Consider the following 22,690-nt stretch of genomic DNA (forward strand, 5'->3'; position numbering starts at 1 on the left):
AAAAATGCATTTTTCCAAATTTGAAACTTTTTTGCTTATACAGAAAATGGTTATGCCACATAAATGATATATTAAATAGCATTAGCAACATGTCTACTTTATGTTGGCGGCATTTATTAAACTATCTTTCATTTTTTTTTTTAGACAATAGAAAACATAAGCAGCAAATTTCCAAATTTTCAGTAAAATTTCAAAATCAGATATTTTTAGGGACCTGTTCAGGTTTAGGCTATGTTCACACTACGTATATTTGAGGCTGTATATTTGAGGCTGTATAGCAACCAAAACAAGGAGTGAATTGAAAACACAGAAAGACTCTGTTCACATAATGTTGTAATTGAGTGGATGGCCGTCATTTAATGGCAAATATGTGCTGTTATTTTAAAACAACGGCTGTTGTATTGAAATAATGGAAGTTATTTACTGTTATATGGCGGCCATCCACTCAATTACAACATTATGTGAACAGAGCCTTTCTGTGTTTTCAATCCACTCCTGGTTTTGGTTGCTATGTGGACCTGACATGAGGACCAAATACAGCCTCAAATATACATAGTGTGAACCCAGCCTTAGGCTGGGTTCACACTACGTATATTTCAGTCAGTATTGTGGTCCTCATATTGCAACCAAAACCAGGAGTGGATTAAAAACACAGAAAGGCTCTGTTCACACAATGGTGAAATTGAGTGAATGGCCACCATATAACAGTAAATAACTTCCATTATTTCAATACAACAGCCGTTGTTTTAAAATAACAGCAAATATTTGCCATTAAATGGCGGCCATCCACTCAATTTAAACATTGTGTGAACAGAGCCTTTCTGTGTTTTTAATCCACTCCTGGTTTTGGTTGCAATATGAGGACCACAATACTGACTGAAATATACGTAGTGTGAACCCAGCCTTAGGCTATGTTCACACTACGTATATTTGAGGCTGTATAGCAACCAAAACAAGGAGTGTATTGAAAACACAGAAAAGCTCTGTTCACATAATGTTGTAATTGAGTGGATGGCCGTCATTTAATGGCAAATATTTGCTGTTATTTTAAAACAACGGCTGTTATATTGAAATGATGGCAGTTATTTACTGTTATATGGCGGCCATCCACTCCATTTCAACATTGTGTGGACAGAGCCTTTCTGTGTTTTCAATCCACTCCTGGTTTTGGTTGCTATGAGGACCTGACATGAGGACCAAATACTGCCTCAAATATACATAGTGTGAAGCCAGCCTTAAAGTGTATTTGAAGGGACTGTATGTTAGAAAGCCCCACAAAGCACCCCATTTTAGAAACTGCACCCCCCAAACTCTGCAAAAGCACATCCAGAAAGTTTTTTAACCCTTTAGGGGAGTCACAGAAATAAAAGCTAAGTGTGTAAGAAATTTGAAAATTTTTATTTTCTGTGCAGAGATTTTATTGTAATCTAATATTTTTCATAATTATAAACCTATTACCAGAGAAATGCACCCCAATAATTATTGCCCCGTTTCTGCAGTTTATAGAAATACCCCATATGTGGCCCTATTGCACTATTTGACACAACCACAAGCCTCAGATACAAAGGAGCGCCAAGTGAATTCCAACGCCTCTGTTATACTTGGTCATTTTTGACTGTACCACTTCAGGTTGGCAGAGGCTCTGGGGTGCCAAAACATAAAAAAACACCCCTAAAAGGGACACCATTTAGAAAACTACACCCCTCAAGGAATGTAACAAGGGGTGCGGTGAGCATCTGGACCCCACAGGTGCTTCACAGATTTTCGGAACAATATGGCGTGAAAAAAGAAAAATTTATTTTTTACACTAAAACATTGTTCTAGCCTTCAATTTTTCATTTTCACAAAGGGATAAAAGGGGAAAAAAAACACAAAACATGTAGCGCAGTTTCTCCAGAGTACGGAAATACCCCACATGTGGACATAAAGTGCCAAGCGGGCACAGCACGAGCCTCCAAAGGGAAGGAGCGCCAATTGGCTTTTGGAAGCTGGATTTCACTGGAATGGATTTCAAGGGCCATGTCGCATTTACAGAGCCCTCGTGCTGCCAAAACACTGGAAACCCCCAAGTGACCCCATTCTGGAAACTACACCCCTCAAGGAATCTAACAAGGGGGGCAGTGAGCATATGGAACCCACTGGTGATGGGCACAAATGTGGAATAATGTGACATGAAAGTGAAAATTTTCATTTTTTCACTTTCATGGCACAAATGTGCCCGTCATCAAGGAGTCCATATCCTCATTGCACCCCTTGTTAGATTCCTTGAGGGGTGTAGTTTCCAGAATGGGGTCACTTGTGGGGGGGTTCACAGTGTTTTGGCAGCATGAGGGCTCTGTAAATACGACATGGCATTCATCATCCATTCTAGCCAAATCCAACCTCCAAAATCCAAATGGCGCTCCTTCCCTTCAGAGGCTTGCCCTGCACCCACATGGCGCTTTATGTCCACATGTGGGGTATTTACGAACTCGGGGGAAATTGCTCTTCCCCCTTTTTTTTTCTTTCTCTTTTAACCCCATGTGAAAATGATAAATTCAAGGCTAGACCAACATTATAGTGTAAAAAATTTAATATTTCATTTTCATGCCACATTGTTCCACATTTGTGCCAGTCACCAGTGGGGTCCATATGCTCACTACACCCCTTGTTACATTCCTTGAGGGGTGTAGTTTCCATAATGGGGTCACTTGTGGGGGGTTTCAACTTTCTTGGCAACACAGGGGCCTTTTGAATGCAACATGGCCCCTCGAAATCCATTCCATCCAAATCCAGCCTCCAAAAGCCAAATGGCGCTCCTTCCCTTTGGAGGCTTACCCTGCACCCGCATGGCGCTTTATGTACACATGTGGGGTATTTCCGTACTCGGGGGAAATTGCTCTACATATTTTGTGTTTTTTTTCTCTTAACCCCTTGTGAAAATGATAAATTCAAGGCTAGACCAACATTATAGTGTAAAAAATGTAATATTTCATTTTCACGCCACATTGTTCCACATTTGTGCCAGTCACCAGTGGGGTCCATATGCTCACTACACCCCTTGTTACATTTCCTGAGGGGTGTAGTTTCCATAATGGGGTCACTTGTGGGGGGTTTCAACTGTCTTGGCAACACAGGGGCTTTTAAATGCAACATGGCCCCTTGAAATCCAATCCAGCCTCAAAAAACCAAATGGCGCTCCTTCCCTTTGGAGGCTTACCCTGCACCCGCATGGCGCTTTATGTCCACATTTGGGGTATTTCCGTACTAAGGGGAAATTGCTCTACACATTTTGTGTTTTTTTTTAATCTTTTAGCCCCTTGTGAAAATGAAAAAATCACGACAAGATCAACGATTTAGAGTAAAAATTTAAAAAAAATGACACTAAATGTTGGTCTGGCCTTGATTTTTCCCATTTCCACAAGGGGTTAAAAAAGAAAATAAATGCAAATTGTGTAGGGTAATTTCCCCTGAATACGAAAATACCCCACATGTGGACATAATGTGCCATATGGGCACAGGGCAAGCCACCAAAGGGACAGAGCGCCATTTAGAGGCTGGAATGGAGGATGGAGGCCATGTCGCAATTACAAAGCTCCTGTGCGGCCAGGACAGTAGAAACCCCCCACAAGTGACCCCATTATGGAAACTACACCCCATAAGGAATCTGACAAGGGGTTCAGTGAGGATATGGACCCCACTGGTGATGGGCACTTATGTAGAACATGTGGTGTGAAAATAAAAAAATACCTTTTTTTTCATTTTCACGTCCCAAATGTGGCCGTCACCAGGGGGCCATATCCCCACTACCCACCTTGTTAGATTCCTTATGGAGTGTAGTTTCCAGAATGGGGTCATTTGTGGGGGGTTTCTACTGTCCTGGCCGCACAGAGGCTTTGTAATTGCATCATGGCATCCTCTAATGGGAATGGCGGCTATACCTATTTAGCTGGGGAAAAGGGACAATTCTAATTTATTTGGGGGTATTAGGCCAATTATTAGTTTATAAGGTTGAAAATGACAGGTGTCCATCAAATTCAACCTGTGTTGATCCAGAGGAAGGAAAAAACCCTCGTAAGGCAGACGACAGTAGCCTCATCACTGGGAAAAAATTCCTTCTCGACTCCATAATGGCGATCAGAATAATCCCTGGATCAACGTGACCCCTGAAATAGGAATAAGGGGAAGAATTTAGATAATGTAGAACCCCAATGACGTGTGGTACGCCTTGAAGCGATCCAGTATGCAGAGGCCGGGGTCATCAGGACAGGTGTTACACTGGAAAATGGTGTCCTTCCTGATCCCCCTGTTACGCTACACTCTGCACTTCTTCTGGGGTCTCCCGTTCTCCTGTGTGGGGGACGTCACCTGGAAAATGTTGTCCTGGTGCGATACGGGGTCCTTCATATCCAAAAGCGCTGGGTCCGCTCCATGGCTGCTAAATATTAGGGCTGTATTACTGCTTCTAATATTTTTGGATCGTGCCGCAAGCTACAGTAGCTCGGGCAGCGAGGGACCGGAAGAGGGGGTGCTGGTATAAAAGTTATCCCCGTACAGGTGGTAACCTTTATCCAGCAGAGGGAAGATCAGTTCCCGGACGATCTTCCCACTAACTCCGAGGATGGGAGGGGGGGGTATGCAGGATTTGGGTGTCTCTTCCTTCATACACTCTAAGGGTACGTGCACCCTGCGGAATCGCGACAGATAACCCTTCACGCATTCCGCAGCTGGCACCCACCGGCAGACTGATGCAGGCATCTCCGTCCGTGTCAAAGACTCCATTATATGCACGGGCGGATTCCGTTCTCCGACCAATGTGTTCATTCTTTGGATGGACGATGGAATCCGCCCTTGCATAGAATTGAATCTATGACACGGGTGAAGACGCGCCTGCATCGGTCTGCCGGCGGGTGCCAGCTGCGGAATGCACAAAGGGTTATCCTTCGCCATTCCGCAGTGTGCACGTATCCTAAATCTGTAAGTGTACCCTGAGGTACTCTCAGAGTTTGGAGAATTTCACGCCATACCGTCATCTCTTATTGGGACGGTACTGGCGGAAAAGACGTGTCTGGGGGGCAGCGTACGCTACACTACCCCCAGACACGTCACTGGATGATGAGGATGAATGGAGGAAAGAAGGATCCCCCCATTCATCCTCACTGGCTGTTTCAGTGTCGGAGGCAATAATAACGTATGCGTCCGACACCGAAAACACCCTGGGGGCCATCTTTATACGGGGATTGGTATCTGGGGTATGTGTGTAGTGGTGTAGTGTAAAACTTTATTTCGTGTAGTGTGGTGTAATATAGTGTTTTTTTACGGGTTTTTTTGACAGTAAGAAAAAATATCCCTACACCAAAGAAGAATCTGCTGATAAATGCCGCACTTATGTGCGGCATTTATCAGCAGACAGTGGCGGTAGGGTAAAGGGGGGAAGAACGCTCCTACGCCAAAAAGGAGGAGTTGCTGATCAGTGGCGCACTTACGTGCGATGCTGATCAGCACTTAGCGGCGTTAGGGCGAATAAAAAGAAAAAAAAAATTTGGGAAAAAATAAATACATTTTTTACCCCAAAGCATAATATACACTGATCAGCCGCTAGGGGGCAGTAGAATGGAGCTGGGGGAGATGGCCGAAGATGGGGGCGACGGAAAAGCCCGAAGAGGCGAAGATTCCTGACGAAGACCGAATGAACCCGGAAGTGGCGGCGACGAGGAGAAGAGGACGCGCGGGACCGCGAATCTTCGTTCCGGAGGCCAGGATCAGGTGAGTATGGTACACCTGTACCACACACACCTGTTCTGCACCCCTCAGCTACCTAGCTGAGGGGTGCAGAACCCGGCCGGACACTTTTTAACTGTTAGATCGCCGTGATGGGCCGGCCGGTACTGGCCGGCCTATCACGGCGATCGTGGGGGTGGCACCGGCGCCATCTTTCTGTAGCACACTAATGGCGATTGTGCTGTCCCGGACAGCACCAATCGCCATTGCTTTCCGGGTCACCGATGACCCAGAAAGCTGTATTCAGCTGCTATCGGCTGATCTGTATTGATCAGCCAATAGCAGCGATCATGGGCACGGGGGGGGGGGGTTAATCACGCCCCATGCCGACGAGCAGAGATGGCCTGCTATACATTATAGCAGGCCATCTTCCCCGACCGCTGTGTAAGAGCAAATTGGGTCCCTTTAAGAGCGACCTCGGTCCTTTTAAGAGCGAAATGGGTCCCTTTAAGAGCGACCTGGGTCCCTTTTAAGAGTGACCTAGGTCCCTTTAAGAGTGATCTGGGTCCCTTTAAGAGCGATCTGGGTCCCTTTAAGAGTGACCTGGGTCCCTTTAAGAGGGAAATATGTCCCTTTAAGAGGGAAATATGTCCCTTTTAAGAGCAAAATGGGTCCCTTTAAGAGCGAAATATGTCCCTTTAAGAGCAAAATGGGTCCCTCTAAGAACGACCTGGGTCCCTTTAAGAGCGAAATATGTCCCTTTAAGAGCAAAATGGGTCCCTTTAAGAGCAAAATGGGTCCCTTTAAGAGCAAAATGGGTCCCTTTCAGAGCAAAATCGGTCTCTTTAAGAGCGACCTGGGTCCCTTTAAGAGCGACCTGGGTCCCTTTAAGAGCGACCTGGGTCCCTTTAAGAGCGACCTGGGTCCCTTTTAGAGCAAAATGGGTCCCTTTCAGAGCAAAATCGGTCTCTTTAAGAGCGACCTGGGTCCCTTTAAGAGCGACCTGGGTCCCTTTAAGAGCGACCTGGGTCCCTTTAAGAGCGACCTGGGTCCCTTTAAGAGCGACCTGGGTCCCTTTAAGAGCGACCTGGGTCCCTTTAAGAGCGAAATCGGTCCCTTTAAGAGCAAAATCGGTCCCTTTAAGAGCAAAATCGGTCTTTTTAAGAGCGACCTGGGTCCCTTTAAGAGCGACCTGGGTCCCTTTAAGAGCGACCTGGGTCCCTTTAAGAGCGACCTGGGTCCCTTTAACCCTTTGAGGACCAGGCCCAAAATGACCCAGTGGACCGCGCAAATTTTGATCTTAGTGTTTTCGTTTTTCCCACCTCCCCTTCTAAGAGCTCTAGCACTCTCAGTTTTCTATCTACAAAGCCATGTAAGTGCTTGTTTTTTACAGGAATAGTTGTACTGTGTAATGGCGTCATTCATTTTACCATAACATGTATGATGGAATTCCAAATATATTATTTATGAAGATATAAATAGGTGAAATCGTAAATAAGAATGCAATATGGTAACGTTTGGGGGATTCCTGTGTCTACGTAATGCACTATATGGTAACAGCGACATGACACTATTATTCTATAGGTCAGTCCGAACACAACCATATGCAGGTTACACAGATTCTCTAATGTTATATATGTATTTTTTTATAAAATCCTTTTTTTTGGCAATTAAATATTAATAAAATGGGCCTATTATGACGCTTATAACGGTTTTATTTTTTCACCTACGGGGCTGTATGGGGTGTCATTTTTTCCGCCATGATCTCTAGTTTTTATTAATACCATATTTGTGAAGATCGGACGTTTTGATCACTTTTTATTGATTTTTTAAAATATATAATGTAACATAAAATCGGTAATCTGCGCACTTTTTCCCCTCTTTTCGTGTACGCCGTTTACCGATCACAATGACGCTTGTTATATTTTAATAGATTGGACAATTACGCACGCTACGGTATATTATATGTTTATCCATTTATTTATTTTTATATGTTTTATTTATATAATGGGAAAGGGGGGTGATTTAGACTTTTATTGGGGGAGGGGTTTTGGGGTAGTGTAATAGTGTTTTGAACTTTCTTTTTTTTTACACATTTGAAGTCCCTTTGGGGGACTTTTACATACAGTACTTTGATTTATACACTGATCATTGCTATGCCATAGGCATAGCATTGATCAGTGTTATCGGCGATCTGCTCATTGAGCCTGCCTGTGCAGGCTCAGTGTAGCAGATCGCCGATCGGACCGCACGGAGGCAGGTAAGAGACCTCCGGCAGTCCGTTTCAATGATCGGGACCCCCGCAGTCACACTGCGGGGGTCCCGATCGGTAAGTGACAGGGGACTCCCCCTGTCACTTACACTTAAACGCCGCAGTCGCACCGCGATTTAAGGGGTTAATGACACGCGGCAGCGCGATCGCTGCAGCGTGTCATTACCGGTGAGGTCCCGGCTGCTATTTGCAGCCGGCCCCCACCTGCTATGAAGCACGCTCCGCTCCGGAGCACGCTTCATAGCGGGAGAAACACCCAGGACGTAAGGTTATGTCATGGGTCGTCTGGGGACAGACTTCCATGACGTAACCCTACGTCCAGGGTCGTCTAGGGGTTAAGAGCGACCTGGTTCCCTTTAAGAGCGAAATCGGTCCCTTTAAGAGCAAAATCGGTCCTTTTAAGAGCGACCTGGGTCCCTTTAAGAGCGACCTGGGTCCCTTTAAGAGCAAAATCGGTCTCTTTAAGAGCGACCCCCTTCTGAACTCCCCGAGGCGGCCACAGGGCGTAAATATACGCCCTGTGTCGTTAAGGGGGGGTTTGTTTTGCATTTTGTGGCTGTACTTCCTGGTTGAGCAGATGTACACAGTAATAAAGGTTCCAGAATGCATTGTTTCCCTCAGCTGTTCATCACAGTCCTCCACCCTGCACATTCCCCGCCCAAATCTATTGCAGAACATCTAGGCTGTGTTCACACATTGCAGTTTCATTGTGTTACTGAATTAATTGCAGTACTTTATAATTTCATTGTGGTCCCACCCACACAGCACGCTGTATTCTCTACCTGTAACACCACACAGCACGCTGTATTCTCTACCTGTAACACCACACAGCACGCTGTATTCTCTACCTGTAACACCACACAGCACGCTGTATTCTCTACCTGTAACACCACACACAGGTAGATAATACAGCGTGCTGTGTGGTGTTACAGGTAGAGAATACAGCGTGCTGTGTGGTGTTACAGGTAGAGAATACAGCGTGCTAACACCACACAGCACACTGTATTCTCTACCTGTAACACCACACAGCACGCTGTATTCTCTACTGTAACACCACACAGCACGCTGTATTCTCTACCTGTAACACCACACAGCACACTGTTACTACCTGTAACGCTGATATTGGAATAGAGTAAAGAACTTTTTAAATCAAATTACATTTTTTTTCTTCTCATCTCCACGCACATATTATGATCCAGCATCTTTTGTCTTTGAAGTTGAGCCCCACAATAAGGACTTTATCCAATATTATCTTACATAGGATATACTGTTTATGCCTTGTTTTTTGTCCAGGTGGGATTGGCAGTTGCATCTCTGATCCTCTGTGCTGTTTACCATCATTTAATTGTGTTACTACATCGTTTTGGTGAATACACTGCAGTACTGCAATGAAACTCCAACATGTGTGAACATAGCCCTAATTTCACTACACACTTTTGCACAATCAGTGAAGTTGCAGCAGCTGCTTCTGTCACTCCTTGTATGCTCAGGTGTGGGCTAGAGAGGCTGGTCAGAGATGGTGAATCACTTAGTGGATTGGGGGATCCAGCCAAGCCTCCTGTGACATCTCCCCCTGCCCCCTGTCTGCATCATCAGCCTGTGCTCAGCAAACACACACAATGTGAGACAGAGGCATGGAAGATTTATCTCCTAAGGGGGGAGAGCAGAGGGAGCAGTGACAATGTGGATTGGCACAGAGGCCATTTTTCTTCACTTCCTGGACTTCTATCAGCTATCAGTGTGACAGAACCATACAGATATGGTAATACATTGTATAGACACATCTATATAACTTTTAATGTACTTTTTATTAGAAAAAAAAATTCCTATCAGGAATTCCCATTTAAAATAGACTTTGCAATGGGGCCTCTCATGCAGTGGAGCGTGTGCCTTAGGCTAGGTTCACACTGAGTTTTTGCTGTCCGTTTAACGTATAAGTTTTATGGGGGAGGATAGAAAAAGGGATGCAGTTGTATGTCATCCATTAGAATCCATTTTCCACAGACTAGGTCTGGGTTCACACTGTTTTGCAGCCCATTTAAGAAAAAAAAAAACAGATGAAAAAATGGATGCATTTGTGTGCCTCCCTTAACCCTTAGACGACCCAGGGCGTATAGTTACGCCATGGAAGTCTGTCCCCAGACGACCTAGGGCGTAACTGTACGCCCTGGGTGTTTCTCACGCTATGAAGCGTGCTCCGGAGCGGAGCGCGCTTCATAGCAGGTGGGGGCCGGCTGCAATCAGCAGCCGGGACCTCACCGGCAATGACACGCTGCAGCGATCGCGCTGCCGCGTGTCATTAACTCCTTAAACGCCGCGATCGCGGCGCGACCGCGGCGTTTAAGTGTAAGTGACAGGGGGAGTCCCCTGTCACTTACCGATCGGGACCCCCGCAGTGTGACTGCGGGGGTCCCGATCGGTAAAACGGGCCGCTGGAGGTCTCTCACCTGCCTCCGTGCGGTCCGATCAGCGCTCTGGTCAGTGAGCCTGCACAGGCAGGCTCAATGAGCAGATCGCCGATAACACTGATCAATGCTATGCCTATGGCATAGCATTCATCAGTGTAAAAATCCAAGTAGTGAATGTAAAAGTCCCCCAAAGGGACTTCAAATGTGTAAAAAAAAAAAAGTTAAAAACACTAACACACTACCCCAAAACCCCTCCCCCAATAAAAGTCTAAATCACCCCCCTTTCCCATTATATAAATAAAACATATAAAAATAAATAAACAAATAAACATATAATATACCGTAGCGTGCGTAATTGTCCGATCTATTAAAATATAACAAGCGTCATTGCGAACGGTAAACGGCGTACACGAAAAGAGGGAAAAAAGTGCGCGGAGTACCGATTTTATGTTACATTATATATATAAAAAAATTAATAAAAAGTGATCAAAACGTCCGATCTTCACAAATATGGTATTAATAAAAACTAGAGATCATGGCGGAAAAAATGACACCCCATACAGCCCCGTAGGTGAAAAAATAAAACCGTTATAAGCGTCACAATAGTCCCATTTTATTTATAATTAATTGCCAAAAAAAAGGATTTCATTTAAAAAAAATATATAACATTAGAGAATCTGTGTAACCTGCATATGGTTGTGTTCGTACTGACCTATAGAGTAATGGTATCATGTCGCTTTTACCATTTAGTGCATTACGTAGACACAGGAACCCCCCAAACGTTACCATATTGCATTCTTTTTTACGATTTCACCTATTTATATCTTCATAAATAATATATTTGGAATTCCATCATACATGTTATGGTAAAATGAAAGACGCCATTACAAAGTACAACTATTCCTGTAACAAATAAGCCCTTACATGGCCTGTAGATAAAAAACTGAAAGTGCTGGAGCTCTTAGAAGGGGAGGAGGGAAAAACGGAAACACTAAGATCAAAATTTGCGCGGTCCACTGGGTCATTTTGGGCCTGGTCCTCAAAGGGTTAAGATCCATTTTTTCATTGACTTTCATTATAAACAAAAAATTACACAAGTACAAAAGTATACAAAAATGGATATTGTGATATGGCTGCGACAACACAATGATCCAACCTGACTAGATCCATCCAAGATGGCAGAAGGAAGTCCTGAGGACGCTCACCACAGCAAACACTGTGGCGGGTTGTGCTAGGAGATAACAGTCACGTGTGCTATGGTGAGCGCCTTCAAGACAGTATTGTGTTGTCTTGGCTATTCAGCTTATACACTATTGAGTCACCTGAGTGGGCGCCTCATATGTGACTACTTTACATGCAACACAAGCGCTCCACCTATTTGCTGTACTGACGTCCATCCTGGGAGTAGTAGTGCCCCTCACTATACCTACCGTTACACTGATTAGATGTATAACCGAACCCCTCCAGGTCACAACATTACCTCACGTCACACCTTCCCCATCAACCGTCCACTTACCACAATACAACTGTGGAAGCGTCTCCCTGGTAACAGTGCGACGCTCTAATTTCCTCTCCACCAACCTTTTTTTGGCTTATGTCTCATTGGGTGGATAATCTGTCGCTCAGCCATATTCGTTTCTCATTGGTTCAGCTCACGTGTAGTGCCGGTTACTGAATGAAGCCGTTTCCTAGGCGACCGGAATTTCATCCTACCACCGGAAGCGGGATGGTGGAGGTGCACTGTGATTGGTTACTTCGGCCGGGGCTGGACTCAGGGGTTGGACAGGTTGCTTGTCAATCTTCTGCAGCGGGCTGTGCAGCGGGTTAGGGTGCGCTGCAGACAACCAGGAGCAGGTCAGTGAGATTCCAGTTGCAGTGATGGTAAGAAACTTTCTGTATGTTTGTGCTGCGAGGTGATGGGATGGGATGCGATGCGAATGCTGCATATCAGTCTGTACTGTGAGCACCTTATCGTGCCTACTTGTTGTTAGAGGCTTTGTTTAGTTATTTCGCACAGGACTCATGAAGTAAACCCTCTTTGTGGTATCATAAGTCTGTAGGAAGGGGTCATGTCCTATGAGAAGGCATTATTATGTGACAATGGTGCAGAGAGGTGTTGCACCAAAAGTTTTGACACAAAAAAATTAGGTTGCAAAAAAAAAAAAAAGAAAACCATGAGGGCACATGATGTAATGGTGATCTGTGCACCAGATAGCATACCTTACTGCAGGTCCCTTCAAATTAGGGTACGCTTTTTTTTTTTTCTTTACTAATTAGACAGAATTATGTCTCTGCTTTACTGGATACTGTGTTATGGTGTGCTGACCTCCTGGCAGTAATGATATAAGACCTCATGGCACCTGCAGGAACATAGTATGGATATACACGGAGCGCCTGTGCCCCTGCAGCAGTGCAGCTATAAAGCTAGGTGCACTGCTGTGGGTACTGGGTCTTAGGTCACATTCACACATTCCACACTGTGCCCGTAATTGTGATTATAGGTGGCACTATGGACCCATTCCTTTAAATGGCCTTGTTCACAAGTTCTGCATGTGTTACAGGCCCATGATCCACGACACAAAATAACAGACAGGTCCTAGTACGGATCTACAATTAGATTACTATTGTGTATAGAATAGTTTTGTGCATTGCGGACAACCTACGGATGGTTTCCATAGACTGCCCAGGACTATGAACAGCCTACGGAACGGGGGAATGAGGTTTAAAGTGACTGTACCACCCGGCCCAGGCTGAAGCACCGGAGGCGGACCGACCCACCTTTAGTGGGAGGAAAGCCTAGCCCCTCTATGATAGGCTTCCATTGATTCTAATGGAGTCACGTCATGAAGGGGCTGGGGTTTCTTCCCACTGAGGGTGGGTCGTCCCGCCTCCAGTGCTTCAGCCTGGGCCTGGTGGTACAGTCACTTTAAGGGTTTGTGTCGTGTTTGCAGTGACTTTTATCATTTCCTGATGAAATGACACCATTTTTTTTCAATGCCTTTCTGTGCATGGATACATTGGTTCTCCATTTTCTGACATATTGATGCTATGAAGTACTCAAACTTGATGTGAATGAGCCCTTAAAGTGTCCCTGTCGTTATAGATTTCAAAATCAACAGTAGATGTGATATAAAGCAAGTTTGCAATTTATACAATTGCAACTTTTTTTTAGTCATCATGGAAAACACAGCACTTCCTGTGTTTTGTCTTTTCCTATTTCCTAGGAAACCCCTGCCCCTCTATCCATGGGCAAAACTTAAAGTGAATGTACTGATGGTACATTCACTTTAAGAATTGTTGTGCATAAATTGTGCAAAAAGTGTTGTTTTTTTTAGCTTGTTTAATCCAACATTTCTTGTATTTTTACTAAAATTGAGAATTCTCCTAGAAACATAAGTTTTAATTTTCAGCTCATATAACATTCCTTTATTTGATATATTATCTTCATATGTAACTTGACTAGGGGTAATAGCCCCCCTGCAGTGGAGCTGCTACGGTACAGTAATATAGACCCACTGGCATTGTTACTAGAGATGAGCGAACCTCGAGCATGTTTGAGTCGATCCGAACCCGAACTTTCGGCATTTGATTAGTGGTGGCTGCTGAACTTGGATAAAGCCCTAAGGCTGTGTGGAAATCATGGATATAGTCATTGGCTGTATCTGTGTTTTCCAGACAACCTTAGGGCTTTATCCAACTTCAGCAGCCCCCGCTAATCAAATGCCGATCGTTGGGGTTCGGATGGACTCGAACCCGAACCCGGTTTGCTCATCTCTAATTGCTACCTCATTCATAATGTGTCTGTAGTATCTAGTTTTGTAAGAATATATGTCCCAATATTTAATGATGCAGAATTTTTTTAAGTCATATGTGAAATGCTATTGTGTATTTTTCAGCCAATCTCCAATCAGTAACTTCAGACGGTCATAATTCAGGATTTCTTTTCACCATTTGCTTAAAGGAGAAGTACCATGGACGTTGGGAGGGATGTCGACTTGCAGGTCTGTAAATGATATTCACTATTGAGTGTTTTTAGGTAACATTATTGATCTGTGGCTTGCTGTGGTTATATTACTTAAAGGAGACCTGTCACCCCCCACGTGCCAGGGTGACAGGCTCCCGAGCCCCCTATACTCCCGCCGGGTCCAGCTTCCTGAGATGGTCGGGTCACGGAGATATCAGCGCCCGAAGCCCGGCGCGCGTGCTGACAGCAGAGTCAGACGCCCATAGAGCATGAATGGGGAGTCAGATGCTCCGTCATTCTCTATGGGCATCGGACTCTCCTGTCAGCGCGCGCCGGGCTTCGGGCGCTGATATCTCTGTGACCCGACCATCTCAGAAAGCGGGACCCGGCAGGATCACGTGAGTTTAGGGGGCTTTAACGGGGATCGGGAGCCTGTCACCCCGGCACAGGGGGTGACAGGTCCTCTTTAAGTTGGCCTACAATGTTTAATGTAGTGGTGGCAAAGTCTGGTCGTCAGGATTTACCTGAAGTGTATGGGTTACGGATTTCTTCAAAGCTTAGATCACTAGTACTGTTCTCTCCCATAGGTTATCAAGAAACCTCTACTACTACTAATCTTTATATAAAAACAGCATATTCCATAGTGCTTTACATGTACACACAGTAACAAACTGTGTACAGTATAAGAAGAATACGGTCCCTGTTTCAAAGACCTTACAACATAGAAGTAAAAAGGGGTAAAGTTCTTCTTTACAGTGACCCAGCCATTTTTTTACACTACAAAGGATATTAAATAAAAAGCTGCATTTTCCATAATTGACAAATGTGCCTATGATCTCTAGCAGTAATTTCTATGATAAAATTCGTTGCCTTATCTGATCTTCCACCCAAATGTGTGTCACTCTTGTGGTATTGTAAGGTGAGTGTTATCACCAATTGAGGGACCTGAGTATACGGTAGCTCGAGTGTCCACATGTACATCAACTGTAGGGCCTAAATAGGGTAAGAACAGAGCCCAAAGGTACACATACATATTAGATTAGAGTTGATTTATATGGTTCTTTTTAACCAAAAGAATCATTTGTCAAGTAAAATTTAACAGTGAATGGTTGTTTGAGTGTCATCATCTGAAAAATGTTAAAAGTTTTTTGTTTTTTTTTATTTAATGAAAGTAATGCTTTACTAACCAGTGTGGATTAAAATGTTTAGGGCTGCATTGATGCAACAGTTCATAAGATGAACATTGTTTAGCCCTTAATCCTCAGTACTTCTGTCTAAAGTGTTTTGCAACACCCTCATAGGTTGCAATGCACCTTGCTAATCCATGCTCAATGCTGGCACCGAAACTGCAGTTCGGCTTCAATACGGGATGGGCGATATGGCCTAAAATTAAAATCTAGGTCCCCTCCACCAATTTAAAGCGTAACTGTCATTTCAGGGTCATTTTTTTTTAAAACATTAAATATCAATAGTACAAGCGATTTTAAGAAACTCTGTAATAGGTTTTATAAACCAAAAGAGTTTCCTTCTGGACTGCAAAAGCAATCTCCCAGCTTCCCCCCTCACTTCAGAAAAAGCAGGATTTCTGTGTCCATAATGTGGCTATGGAGAGGGGAGGGGCTGTTAGGAGTGACTGAGCACGGAGGATTTCTGCACAGCACAACACCCTGCAATCTTCTCTCAGTAAGTTAATAGATAAGCACTGACCTTTCTGACCCCTGAATCCTGCGTTTTAGGTGCCCAAACAGTCTACAAACAGCTGACCTTCATGTCATCTCCGCCAGCTCCTCCCCCTCCATAAGGATAGAATGGAGAGAACAGAGCCCGTCTTCATTGGCTTCTCTGTAATGAAGACGTGTTTGCCTGATAATGCACAGATAAGAAGTCATGGGGGGAGGCTGGGAGATTGCTTCTTGAGGACAGAAGGAGGCTTTTTTGCCCATCGTGGCAGTAGAGCTCCTGACTTCCCCAGTTTGAATGGAGCGGCAATCGTGTGTGCACTGTTGCTCTAAGTTCTATGAGTTGAGTTAGATAACCATGTGAAAAAACAACTTTAAAGACTGCTCTCTTATGTCAGGTGAGTGGCAGGGGGTGGAGCCTCAGCAGGAGCATTGTGACTACATGTGCTGATCATTTACAAATTATAAAAAAGATCTGAAAGTCTGAAGGAAAAAAATCATAGATAAAAGGAACATTAAAGATACATAAAGGGTGCATCTGGTACAGTACAAGTTCTGAATAAGTACAGTCTATGTAGTTCCAACGAACTGAGGCAGAACACAGTTGTAAAAGGCTCTGTATGCCTAATGTTTCTAGAAATAGGCATAGTTACTGCAAGTTATTTAAAGGGTTATCCTGGATTACAAAAAGCACAGATACTTTCATGCAAAAACAGCACCACGCCTGTCCCTAGGTTAGGTGTAGTATTACAGTCCAGCTCTGTTCATCGCTTTTCGGCTAAAATCTAGTGAGGTGTAGTGTCTGTTCTTATCCGAACTATCTTATATGTCCCCTATGTGGGCACCCTATCTGCTATTTTTAGAAAAAAAATTTACCTTGTATTTCTAGGCCAGGAAACACCCTTTAGAGGCACACATTATCAAAAAGAAAAAGGGGGGAGGAGTAATTTTATCTAGAACTGTTCATGTGAAGCCTGGTGGGACAGGAGAAAGAAGGTGGGCTAGGATACAACAGATGTGCATCAAACTGTAAGGGTCCTTTTATATGGCCTTATATGGGGCTGTGCAAGGATGCAATCGGGCAACAATCAGCGAGATCAGTACTCGCTTGCAGTGCCCTTCGAAGGCATGATTCATATGTTTACACCGGGCGATGAGTGGCACGAAACATGCGATCAGTCAAAGAGCGGTTATTTTCCCGCTCTGTGGCTAATCGATTTTACTTTTACACGGGCCGACTGAATGAGTGTTTCTAGGAATGCTTGTTCCGTTAAAAAAAAAAGTCTAGGCAGGGGAGTGTGGTAACATAATAAAGAATCTATATTTACCCATCCCTGTGCCCCCGCAGCGCTGCATCACCCTCCTGAAGCTCCTGTTCCTGCAAAGTCACAACCAGTCAGTGACTGGGGTGGGACAACACTGTAGTCACCTACTGGTTGAGTGGGTCCTTCCCACTAGGTTGTAATAACACTGGAACCTGGGGGAAACTGGAGCCTGGAGGTTGAGAGTGAGCTTGCGAGGCGGCACTGCGCGGGGCATGGGGAATAGTAAGTATAGACTCTTTATTATGTTGTTGCACCCCCTTTTTCTTTAAGGCTTTATTAGGCTGGGTTTGCACTGCGTTTTTACAAGTTTTTACACGCTCTACGTTTTTCTATTTCCTTCCATTAAAAAATAAATAAATAAACTGATCCAAACAGATGTGTTTTTTTTTTGTAGCGTACACAAAAATGTGGTTGATCATTTAAAATAAATACATTGAATGGACTGCAAAAACACAGTGTTAACCCAGCCTAAGGCTTAGTTCTGACAGAATTGAAGAAGAGGGCTTTGTAAATATTCCTGGGGAGCCACGTGCATTATAGCTCATTCGCTCAGTTGTGGCCTTCAGCCATGAGAGATTCCATGTGGTACCTAAAGTCAAGACAAAAACATAACATTTCAACAGCACATGGCAATTTTAAAGACATACTGTGTACATATTAAATACAGTGGTCCCTCAACATATGATATTAATTGGTTCCAGCACAATCATTGTATGTTGAGACCAAAACTCTATGGAAAACTGATAATTGGTTCTAAATCCCCCAAAATAAAAAAAAATGAAAATTTAAAGGAAAATGAGCAGCTAACTAATATGGATACATCAAATCCTTACATACAACAGTCAGAAAGAGCTACAAGAGACTCTAAATTACTTTCTATGTAGAGGGCTGGAGCGTTTTCAGGTTCTTTACAGGTCAAGCAGGGTCCCAGAAAACGAAGCACAGGACATGTAGTATCACACTGTACTATAGAGAGGAGATACTAGGCACACAGCAGTACAGGACACGTAGTATCACACTATACTGTAGAGAGGAGATACTATACACACACACAGCCATACAGGACATGTAGTATCACACTGTACTCTAGAGAGGAGATACCAGACAGCCAACCAGTGCAGGCACTTCACTAATATTGGGATTTTACCAGTAAAATGGTCACTTTCATTGGTCGATCAGTTAGTTTTTTTTTTTTTGTTTTTTTTTAATGCTCCGCAGACCTGGACTGTCTGTAGCATTGTATGTTCAGTCTGGTCTCAAGTTACGATGGTCCAGAAAGTAACATTGTATGTTGAAAATATTGTATCTCAAGGCCATTGTAAGTTGAGGCACCGCTGCATTTAGAATGTCAAAACTGCTATAAAATTTTTTTTTTACCAAATAGTATGTTCCATCTCACCACATTAAAGGGCAACTCCGGTGACATTAAAAAAACCCAATGGCAAATACCGTTTCTATACTCTCCCTCCCTCCTGGGTCCATCTTCGTTTGAATTTCCCACCGTCCGCAGGTCTGTGGAGCTCCGGTTGGTGGCGTCTGTTCTTCTTTTTTTTTTGTTGGGAGTGTTAGATGACTGACAGCTTGCTTAGCCAATCGGGTGGTGATATAAAAAGGGGACAGAAGTTATGACAAAGTTATGCATACCCATGGCTGACCTTTAAAGTAGTTTTTTTTAGATCAGGAAGGTCATTTTATTCTAAAAAGTGACTGTCTGGTATTAAAGCTCATCCCCTTTATGCAGCACCCAAAACCTTTAAAGCGACTCCGTACCCACATTCTGTCCCCCCCAAACCACTTGTACCTTCGGATAGCTGCTTTTAATCCAAGATCTGTCCTGGGGTACGTTCGGCAGGGGATGCAGTTATTGTCATAAAAACAACTTTTAATCCTGAAGCGCTGTGTCTAACGGCCGGGGCTTACATTTGTATATGCATTAGGCTGGCACCACCTCTCCATCCTTCCTCCCCACCCTCCTCATCTTTAGGAATGATCCAGGAACATTTACTTCTGTTTGAGCTTTGCACAGGTGTATTAACTATCCAGCCCATATGCCAGGCTCACAAAGCTGACGAATAGGAAGCAATCTGCCTGGAGCTTTCCTAATAATGAGGAGGGTGGGGAGGAAAGACAGAGAGGGTGTGCCAGCCTAATGCATATGCAAATGTAAGCTCCGGCCGTTAGACACAGGGCTGCCAGATTAAAAGTTGTTTTTATTACAATAACTGCATCCTCTGCTGAACGGACCCCAGGACAGATCTTGGATTAAAAGCAGCTATCCGAAGGTACAAGTGGTTTGGGGGGTCAGATTGTGGGTACAGAGTCGCTTAAAGGACAAATCCAGCCACAGGCGTTTTCTTTCAAATCCCAGGGCAGGCAGGGAACATGACAAACAATACTAACTCCCCTCTCCCCGTGCCTCCTCAGCGCTGGATCGCCGCTCAGGGGCCCCTGCTGGGCTCTGGATAGGCAGCACAGCTGCTGCAGTCACTGATTGGCTGAGCGGGCTGTCTATCAGCTGGGACGGGTATTTTCCCTCAAGTCGTGATGTCATTACAACTCAGATGGGGGGGGGGGGGAAATGCCTTCCGGCGGAGGTTAGCTGAGGCTGGACTTCTCCTTAAGCCCCAATCCACAGGTTAGAGGACACATGAGAGTCCGACTCCTCTATGATCTCCCAAATAGGGATGCAACTTTCCCGGCAGAATGGAGCAGCAAGAAGACTACTGTTAATTTTCTATGAAGCCGCTTCATAGAGAATGAAGAGTGTTGGTGAACATGCTCGTCTCACCAGTTCATACAGCCATGAATGCTATAGTGTATATCTGTAAAATGCAAACCTATTAAAAGTCTGAGGCCAGGACACCATAGTGATATTTAAGATGCTGCAACTTTACTGCTTACCAGTTCACTCATTACCTGCAGTAGTAAAATATTTTATTGTGAATTTTTGATGTTTTTTTTTAAGGTCCCCATACACTTTATACTTTTGTCGTCCATACCCTGAGACCCCAACGCATGATGGGGGTAGAGTTTGGGGTCAAGTGTGATTGAAAAGTACAGTCCAAACCCTTTGTTCTTGGGGTGTATGGCTATCTTGAAGCTGCAGCCTAAAGCAGACCAAGTAGTGATAAACCTTGAGCCTTGAAAAAAAATAGAAATGCTTGTTTAATGCTACAAGGCCAGTTACTAGGAAGCCACAGAGGGGTCCATCATTTCTTGTAATTGAATAGTGGCATATAGAGCTGCTTATCCAGCAAAAGCACTAGATGTGCAAAGTATGAGTAGATCAGGTCTTTAAACCATGAATATATAAAGAAACTGTAGCACTAGCTAATGGAAAGATAAGCAGCATACAAGGACACAAGAATCACTACAAGAACATCTTAATGTCCTTCATGACTAGTAATTGTTATTATGTTTATTCTTTTCTTTGAAGAAAGTATAGGTTGAGGAAATAAAGTGCATGAATTGTGATTTCTTGCTATGCCCCCCTTACAGCACTTGATGTTATAAGTACCCCCTAGCCTTAGGCATGCATCCATGGCTATGTATGCACAGTATTTTCTTGTGCCTGGGAAGAAGTGATGTCGTTCGTGATTCCTATAACATGGGTCAATTTACCAACATTCCACACTGAAATAAAGAACATTGGGTAAAGGTATAAACACCCCTAACTAAACAGATTTAAACCATACAACTAGGATTATTATTATATAAAAGAAGTACGTTTAAATCCTATATATCAATAAAACTCAATAAATCACGGGTTACATTTACTAATAATGCCATGTATTAGGCATGCTTAAGTAAATAAAATTGTTGGATTGAAATTATATTGTACAGTGGTGTCTTGGATTACAAGAATAATTTGTTCCCGGGAGTTTGTAATCCAAATCCACTCTTAAAAGAAAGCAAATTTTCCCATAAGAAATTGCTTATATGCAGACAATTGCTTTGGAAGGAGAGGGAGACAGGGCTGTAGACCACCTTGTGCAGGCCATGCCCCTCCCCCACTCGTCCTCCCACCCAGTACCTTAAACCAAAGCAATGCTCTTCAACCAAGTTACAATTTTGAAAAACTGTGAGCTCTTCTTGTAAAACTCTTAATCTAAGTTGGTCTTAAACCATGGTACCAGTGTACAGTGAGCTTTTCTCACTTGTTTGAAAAGTCTCCCTGTGATGTCAGATTTACTAATACTGGCACATCCTAGGCCAGCCTAAAAAGGACATAGTTGGAATGATTTGCACGATTTTCCACGTGAATATGAACACAAAATCATAGTATGCCTGTATAGATAAGTACAGAGAGGATTCCTGTTTTAAGACTGTAAAAGACCTGTTTAAAGACCTGCTTATCTTACCCACACACGATGATTAAAAGGGTGCTCCAGTATCAAAATATTTTATTGTAATAAAGCCTCAATCACCTGAAGACATACAATTTACTAATTTAGTGTTATTGTTACTGTTATTGTTATAGTATAGCAATACAAATTACCAGCACTGCTACCAGAGATCCAAATATAAATTGAAAACTGCTCACACAATACAAGCAACTGCTCCGCTGGGATTCTTGTTGGTAGACCCACAGTGGTGCTCAGTTCACTGTTGGATGATCCTGTTACTGCAGTTTCTCGCAGGCGCATTTTTTCTGGCATTCCCACTAGGCTTGAAGAAGTGCAACTGTGCAAAACGGCAGTTGCCAGTTGAACGCTCCTGCTGTCTGTCTTCTGCTGTTCGAATATTGGTGTGTGTTGCACAAATAAATGACCACTTCAGGTATCGGTGAGTGCTGTTCATCTTTCATTTCTGTATGTGTATTACTAATAGTACTGACTTCAGAGTGCTTCTGCTTGATTTACTTGACAGGAAGTTGAAAATAGAAGAACTACAAATGGTGTATTGTTTCCAGCTTCATCTTTCTGTAAACAACGCATTATCTTCTGATTTCATAGAATGCTTGGCTGGATCTTGTATCTGAACTCTATTCCCACCCCCTGAGTGAAGTCACCGTCTCTGACCAGTCCCCCCAGCCATCTCGCTCTCATATAAACATATTTTATATATATGTTTATTAAGATGATGCCTTGATGAATGATACAAAAAGAGGCAACAGGTTGTGAAAGCAGTGGGTGCAACCTCACTATGTATTAAAGAGGAACTCCAGGTAGAGGTTAAAAAAAATGAAACTTCTGCAGAAGCATATAACATTACTTACCTATCTATCCCAGTTTTGAAACTACCATTTGTTTTGGGGGTTTTTGTTCTGTATTGTGTTTCTGTACTTCCTGGTTTAGCAGTTTCCAGAATGCAGTACTGGTTCCAGAATGCAATGCTTTCCC

At 43.7% G+C, this 22,690-nt stretch overlaps 1 protein-coding gene and 1 long non-coding RNA gene across 6 annotated transcripts in view; one reads left to right on the forward strand and one right to left on the reverse strand.

Moving 5' to 3' along the window:
• The window catches only part of LOC138788347 (uncharacterized), a 31,466-nt gene extending 19,407 nt beyond the window's left edge, over positions 1–12,059 (reverse strand). The window contains exon 1 of one of the 5 annotated variants that reach the window (XR_011362576.1): positions 11,962–12,059. This is a non-coding gene — a long non-coding RNA (uncharacterized lncRNA). The other 4 variants (XR_011362575.1, XR_011362578.1, XR_011362579.1 and 1 more) reach the window with 4 other exon arrangements.
• The window catches only part of PMFBP1 (polyamine modulated factor 1 binding protein 1), a 147,061-nt gene continuing 136,372 nt past the window's right edge, over positions 12,002–22,690 (forward strand). Inside the window, exons 1-2 of the mRNA XM_069966124.1 lie at positions 12,002–12,261; positions 14,277–14,381. Of these exons, the coding sequence (XP_069822225.1) occupies positions 14,352–14,381 (30 nt within the window). The 5' untranslated portion in view covers positions 12,002–12,261; positions 14,277–14,351. The remainder of the gene's footprint in view (positions 12,262–14,276; positions 14,382–22,690) is intronic.

The sequence above is a fragment of the Dendropsophus ebraccatus genome, chromosome 4 (assembly GCF_027789765.1).
Source record: "Dendropsophus ebraccatus isolate aDenEbr1 chromosome 4, aDenEbr1.pat, whole genome shotgun sequence".
NCBI lineage: Eukaryota > Metazoa > Chordata > Amphibia > Anura > Hylidae > Dendropsophus > Dendropsophus ebraccatus.